This window comes from Pistacia vera, unplaced genomic scaffold, assembly GCF_008641045.1.
Source record: "Pistacia vera cultivar Batoury unplaced genomic scaffold, PisVer_v2 Contig116, whole genome shotgun sequence".
Lineage (NCBI taxonomy): Eukaryota > Viridiplantae > Streptophyta > Magnoliopsida > Sapindales > Anacardiaceae > Pistacia > Pistacia vera.
Window position 1 is genome coordinate 138369 of NW_022195204.1, and position 7581 is coordinate 145949.

Here is a 7581-nt window from a genome sequence, read left to right on the forward strand (position 1 = left end):
GCAAAACAAATTTTCTAGTACACCTAATGAGCTAATTATAAGGGTACAAGGACCATTTACACATATCTCAGATAAGGATAAAATTCTAACATCAAATAGAGACAAGACATGTACAAAAGAAATCTGGCTAGGCGAGTGTCATCACACGAACACTTAGTGTCATGACGCCTATAAAAATATAAAATGATTGTGCATTAACAAAGTGATGTTATGACATCAAAAATCAGTATCACCACATTGAATTCATAATTTGACAAAAATACTTACAGTATTGAAGAAATTTTACAAAAAACCTAGGGAAGAGATCGAGTGAAGATTGAAGGTTGATAATAATAAGGAAAAACAGTCGCTAAAACCTGTGATTGATGAACGAAATGCCAAACTAGTTCGTGATTTATCGTTGTTTAATTGTTGTACAAATTAATTAAAGGTTGAAGGTTAATTGCATCGCTCGTCTTGTAGTTGATTAACATTTGTAGTCAATATACTGAGTGCTTCATTAGTTTAGGTCCTTTCTATTAATACTGATATTTGATCTAGCTCAAACATCTAATCTACCTGTTTTACATGAAAGATTATGAGATATATTTAGTAAGAGTTCTCAAAACCACAATAACTTTTGGCATATGTATATGTATACAATGCAAAATGATGAGTTTACATAACAGAACAGCTAGCAAGAGACATAATTTAGAAATACTACTGAAAATATGCAATAGAGTTCAGTGGCTTCCATCGATGCCTGAAAATTAAACATTGCATCAGCCACGACCAGTCCAACATCACCCTAAATGGCACATGGGATTATATAGAATTAGAGGGCTAACAAAGTATGACTTTTTTTTNTGCGTTTTCTGACTCTGACTACCCTTTTAATATTTTAATTTCCAAGGGCAAATGTCACATATAAACTTGCTAAGTTTTTGTTAATATCATATGGGGTCGTCCATTAATTATTTCAAGTTTAATTTTTTGTATTTAATTTCTCTTGTTTGGGGGGAGTCGGTAATCACAACATGCTTTTTGTTCTATCAAAATCCTACGTGTAGCCAATAATCAAAATTTAGGTAACTATATATTTTTTTTCTTTTAATTTGAATCATCAGAGTTTAATGTGGATGTCTCAAAGGAGTCTTCGATCTCAATGGTATTAGGTGGGAATGTTAAGGAAAAACAAATTAAGTCTTCAACGAAAGAAGATGAAACTGTGCCGGTAATAAATTCTACTTCATTCTCAAAAGGTAAGCCAGTTTATTATATGATTGTAGGCTATAGCATCCCTTTCTTAATCAGTTCATGTTTACGGCCTCATTTTCTCAAGTAAATGAAGTGCTGTATTTCATCAGATTTAATTTAATATAACTTTTCTAGCTTACACACGGTTATCTCTAAATAGACTGATACATGGAAGAAGCATATGTATGTAACAAAAACTTTTGTTAAAGTTAATGTGCCTTTGTAGTCCTTAGTTTAATTAACTTGAGTTAAAGCATGTGATGTAAAAGAAACCCTGTGTTGGGCCTTCAAAAAATATTATAGTTCATATACATACCTAGATCATTCCATTGTTAATGTGGATATCTCAAATGGTCATCGAAGATTAAAAAATAGATGAAAAGAAGCAAAAAAGGCTGTTAGGAAAAGTGCAGAAACGGGAATTAAAATCCAGCAAAAAAAGCTGGAATTTTTCCACAGTTTTTCCTCTTTTTTAGTTTCCAAAATTACTACTATACTTGTTCTCTGTTTTAGCTAAAATTTTCAGGTTGTGTTCTTCATTTCCCGAGCTCACTTTTCATTCTAAATCCTGGAAAATTGATTGTGTTGTTGTGTTAGTGATTGAGCTGAAAAATTAGCCAACAAAGTTTATGTATAAACTTGTTCTTGTTTCGCCTTGACAGATCAAATTGAAACGAGAAATAGGCATTTCAAATTGTACCGGGCTGCACTGGCAGGTGATTGGAACTCAGCTGAAAAAATTTTCAAGGAAGATAAAATTTATATAACGGCTAAGCTATCAAAGGAAGGGGAAACTGCTCTCCATATTGCAGCTGCAGCAATGAGCACTGATTTTGTGAAAAAGCTGCTCGAACAAATGAAAAGAGAGGATTTAGCCATAAAAAATAATGCTGGCAGTACGGCCTTCTTTCTTGCAGCTGCATCCGGAATAGTTGAAATTGTCAAGGCCATGATGGAGAAGAATAAAGACTTAGTAAAAATTAGAGGTAATAATGACATGTTACCGCTTCACAAGGCAACTCTGATGGGAAAAAAAGAGATGGTGGAATACCTTTATGAAGCCACTGGAGATGAGTTATTAGATGATAACGATCGCTTCGAATTGCTTATCAGTCTGCTAAACCATGGTTTGTATGGTAAGTCTTACTATTTTTTCTGGGCTAATTTCTAAGCAGCACTGTGATTTATATTTTATACCACCAATGGACAAATGATTAGGCAAATCTAGTTACCAAAAGAACTGATGGAGTCTATGATAGTACAAAACAGTAACATCACCACAAATTAAGGCATGCATATCTAAAGGTGGAAAAGTAACCCGCCCGGCCCGGCCCGGCCCGCGGCGGGTTACTTTGTTTGGCGGGCTGGGCCTAACCCGCCCGCCAACAAAGGCAGGCTGGGTTAGGCCCGCCATTTTCTCCAAAATGGCTGGCTCAGCCCGGCCCGCCAGCCCTAACCCGCCGGGTTAGGTGGCGGGTTGGGCCAGGTTAGCCCGATTTTCCTTTTTTTTTTTTTTTTGTTTTTTTATTTAACTTTTCAAATAAATAATTATAAATATAATTGTTTTTAATTAACTTTTCTAATATCAATAATTCAATTCAATTTTTTTGTTTGTTAACATTTCAAATATTAATTCAATTTTGATATAATAAAATTATAATATAAGAAAAATTAGACTTATTGAAGTATGGAAATTGGAATTTGGAAAATTGGAAATATGAATTAAAAATTGCAAAAACTAATAAAAATTAAAATATGAGCAAATTGCAAAAACTAATAAATGAATAATTGAGAGATTAGAGATTAGAGAATATGAGAGAATGAGAGAATTTGAGTTGTGAGAAAAATGTGAGAACTTAGGGCCAATTTATAGGAAAAAATGGGAAAGAGAAATGACGAAAAAGACCCTTTCAACGGCTATATTTCAAGGGTAAAGGGGTAATTTGAAAAATAAAATAAAAATTTTTATTTTTTTTATTTTTTTCGGCCAACCCGCCGGGTTGCACACAACCAACCCGGCGGGTTGCCGGGTCTCTTGCAAAAGAGACAAAATAGCAACCCGCCGGGTTGCGGGTTGCCATTGTGCAACCCGGCCCGCCCGGGGGTTACAGCCGGGTTAAGGTTAACCCTCATTTTCCCAGGCCGGGTTAGGGTTGACCCGCCTAACCCGGCCCAAATTTTCCACCTCTATGCATATCTTAAAAATGTTCAACTTAATAACCATTAATTGTAGAGATTGACTTGATGGAAAGGAAAACGGTAAATTACATAAATAATTCAAAAAATAATTTCGTGCTATTCTAATTTTTTTCATCGTAACAAAATTATGGTGTAAGGACACTCTAAATTTACAAATTTCTTATTTAGGTAATTCAAGATAGCGTGCCATTAATTGCAACTACATGAGATCATTTACCATTTAATTAAAGATGGGTAGGATCCATTTGATACAAATTAGAGTTGAATTTATATTATTTATGATTTTGATCATTGTTTGGTAGATATTGCGCTAGATTTGGTAGAGAGGCACCCGGAGATGGCTATTGCGCGTGATGAAAACAAGAAGACGGCATTGCATTACTTGGCTCGAATGTCTGGACTAGAGGATACTATCGATTTTAGCGTGGTTGCACGTTGGAAGAGATCAGTGATCTATCTTTGTTAGTTCTCTCTAATCATTAACACCTTTATCATGCTTTGATTTTTTTTTTTTTTTTATGAATCATTATATATATATATATATGAAGGTTTCGGTAACACCACTTTTTTTACATAAAATATAACACAATTCACGAGTCATCCAATGAAATTACACTTACATAATTAATACACTTTGAAAATACCATAATTAAGACACAATCTCAACCATTCAAATGTTTTAATCTAAAATGTCAAAGATTATGTCAAAACTTGTGTAAAAATAGAACGCTCTTGAACCTTTCACACACACATTATTGGAAACAAGTATAAGAAGCAGGGTTGTTTCTGCAAAGATTAGAAGTTAAGTAGGGTTGTTTTTGTAAAGAAATAAAATTGTCACCACACGGTGCGTTTTGTGTGCTTTTGTATCAGACTATATAATGTCTTCTGTAACTAATATTGTATTAACTCATTGTTTTAATAATAGAATAAGAAACAAAGTCTTTCTTCTTTCTCTCTCAATTCATTCATTTTCGGTTATTTTCTTTTCAAGTCCGTCGCTAATCCTTCATGGTATCAGAGCCATAGACCAGCGTCAATGGCTTCGAATCTTGATTCCTCAGATGTTTCGTCAAAATCTGAAGTTGAGTCAACTGAAAATGCAAACGCAAACAACTCAGCTGCTCACTCTACACTTCCTACCATATCAGTAAAACTCGTGGAGAAGAATTACAATCAATAGAGGTCGCAAATTTTTCAAGCGTTAGCTTCACACGGTCTCGAAAGCTTTATCACTGGTGAGAGTATCTGTCCATCCATGTTCCTTTTTGAAAAGCGTATTGATTCTGATGAATTAGTGAAGAAACAAAACCCTAAGTACCTTAACTGGAAAAGAACATATCATTTTTTAGTTAGTTGGTTGTTTTCGTCAATCTCTGAATCCATGTTCAGACACGTTGCTAAGTGTATCAGTGTGTATGAAATATGGAACACACTAGAATTGCATTTTCAGTCAATTTCGAAGGCTAGAACACTTCACTTAAGAAATATGTTGCAGACCACAAAAAAGGACTCTTTAAGCATTAATGAGTATGTCCTGAAAATGAAGGAATTAGGGGATGAGTTAGTAGCAAGTGGTGTTAACATTGGAGAAGAAGAGTTGCTCTTGTATATACTAGATGGTCTAGGACCAGAGTACGACGCTATTGTGGTAAATCTGACATATAATAGTAGCAATGCAACCATTCAACAAGCTCAATTCATGCTTCACAAGCATGAAATGAGACTGGAAAGACAACACTCGACACAACACTCGGCTCTGTCAAATTTTCATGAGCACTTAAACTCTGCCCTGTTTGCTTCCAAGCAAGAAAATACCACCAACTACTCTAATCCTCTGACTAACTCGTCTGGTCAAAGAATGCTTGTACCATTTCATGGTCAAGCTGGTAGTCATGGACACTCACACAGCCCCAATCTTAATGTTACAAACTCTGGTCCAATGCCTGGGTTAGTATATCCTGCAGCAAGCAGTTTTGATTCTGGACAAAGCAATTATCAAGGAGCAAGTTATGGAAGAACTGGTTACTCACCAAATACACAACACTCTGCTGGACACTTTCAGTTTCAAAACAACTTGGCAAGAGGCAGAGGCAGAAGTAGAAGATACTTCAAGCCGAGACTAGTATGCCAAGTGTGTGGTAAATCAGGCCACTCTGCTATCCAATGTTACCACCGATTTGATCAGGAGTATCAAGGTTTTGCTGCCAATTCTTACAGCTCTCAAATGCAGCCTAATCTGTACAATCCAATAGGTCATTCCTCAACTGTCACAGCTGAACACAATACTGAACCTGCACAAGCCTTAATTGCAGCAAATTACACACAACCTCCACACTACACACAACATTCTGCCAATGCTTTTCACAACAACTTTACAGAGTTTCATGATTATTCCACTCCTCTTATGTCTAAGTCAAATGCACCACCTTCTGCAAACTTTCAGTCAGTACAATATCCACAATACTGTCCTGGTCCCTCAACTAATATTGGTAAGTCTATCAATCTTACACCCAAAATGGCTACCAATGAAGCACCTCAATCTTCAGCAACCTGTTATCAAGCAGTGGCCTTTCCACAAACTCTACAAGATCAGTCCTGGTATATGGACTCTGGAGCCTCCAATCACATGACTGCAGATGGTTCCAACTTGGTGTTCAAAACTGCTCACTCAGGAAGTTCAAAGGTGCAAGTTGGGAATGGGGAATCCATCCCTATTACTCATACAGGTATGATGCTGGTACCCTCTTATGACACATCTAGATTGATTCATCTTAAGAATATACTATGTGTTCCCAACATTGCAAAGAACTTATTAAGTATTTCTCAAATCACTAAAGATAACAGTGTCATAGTGGAGTTTCATTCTAACCATTGTTTGATAAAGGATAAGTGTAGTAGAGCTGTTCTTCTTCAAGGTGCAGTAAAGGATGGATTGTACCAGCTTAACTGCCACAGTTTGTTAGCCCACTGGTTCATCAGTCATCAAGTTCAGTTTCGTCTCTCCCTGCTGCTGGTCAGGTTTCAGAAACCTTTAATACTCCTATCACAGCTATGGTTAATAAGTGTTCTACTGATGATGTTCAGTTTACTACTGTTATGAATAAATTTACAAATTCAGATTTGTGTATGTTATGGCATGCAAGGCTAGGACATCCCAATGTTAGAACCCTTCATTGGACAAACTGAATGTGGGGCCAAGTGGTAAAGGCTAAGGGCCAAGGGGTTTGCTCCTGGTGGTCTCAGGTCCAAATCACAAGAATGATCTAATATTATTGGTCACGGACAGTAGAGTTTTTTTGTTTCGGAAGCCTTGTTCGGGGTAGGGACTAGGAGATACACGTAAGCTGGCCTAGACATGCCCGGTAACAAAAAAAAAAAAAAAAAAAAATGTTGCATAAAATACAAGTCCCATATCCTATTTTGATATAATTATTCTTTGATCACCAGAAAAATACACTCATCTACTGCACCTATTGAACATAATTACCTTATATGATACATCAACTATAAGCAATCTAACTTAGAGATTGTGAGCAAAATTAGATAGAATAGGGTTAGAAAGAAAATTAGACTTAATCTATAATATATATATATATATATACACACACACACACAACAAAAGTACAAGATATAGGTTTTTCCCTTTAGAAGATCATTGAATTCTTCAAGTTATTAAAGTTGTGGTTCATTCATCATCAAAAGTGGCCACTTCCATTGGGCTTTGCCCATCATTGTTAACGGGCTTTGTGTAGTTGTGGCAATGACATCCATTGTTGAACCATCAAAAGTTTGGGAGAATTCATTAGCACTTGGATTGAACTCTTCCACCTTCTTCATTTAGCAGAGGCACCCCAGACCATAAAATTGAACCAAAATGGGAAAACAGAAGCATATTAAACATCATGATCAAACAATAAAGAAGAAATAATCAATACAGTTCATGTATATATATAGCCAATGTGTATATATACACTAACAAGATTGCTTTATTGTAATTACAAGATCTTTCCCATATTCAAAATTTCGAAACGTACATTAGAAAAAGAAAGAAAAAAGGATCAGAATCAACTCTCTAGTCTTCATACGAGTACATTTTGATGACACATTTTAGCATAGGTCACAGCAAAATTTAAATTTCTCTGA

General features: G+C 35.7%; 1 protein-coding gene across 1 annotated transcript; it reads left to right on the forward strand.

The window, feature by feature from the left end:
- Nucleotides 1–978: 978 nt before the first annotated feature.
- On the forward strand, nucleotides 979–4334 carry LOC116105286 (ankycorbin-like). Its single transcript, XM_031391734.1, has 3 exons — nucleotides 979–1241; nucleotides 1899–2372; nucleotides 3738–4334. The coding sequence occupies exons 1-3, from the start codon at nucleotides 1145–1147 to the stop codon at nucleotides 3899–3901; spliced, it is 735 nt and encodes a 244-aa protein (XP_031247594.1). The 5' UTR covers nucleotides 979–1144; the 3' UTR covers nucleotides 3902–4334.
- Nucleotides 4335–7581: the final 3247 nt, after the last annotated feature.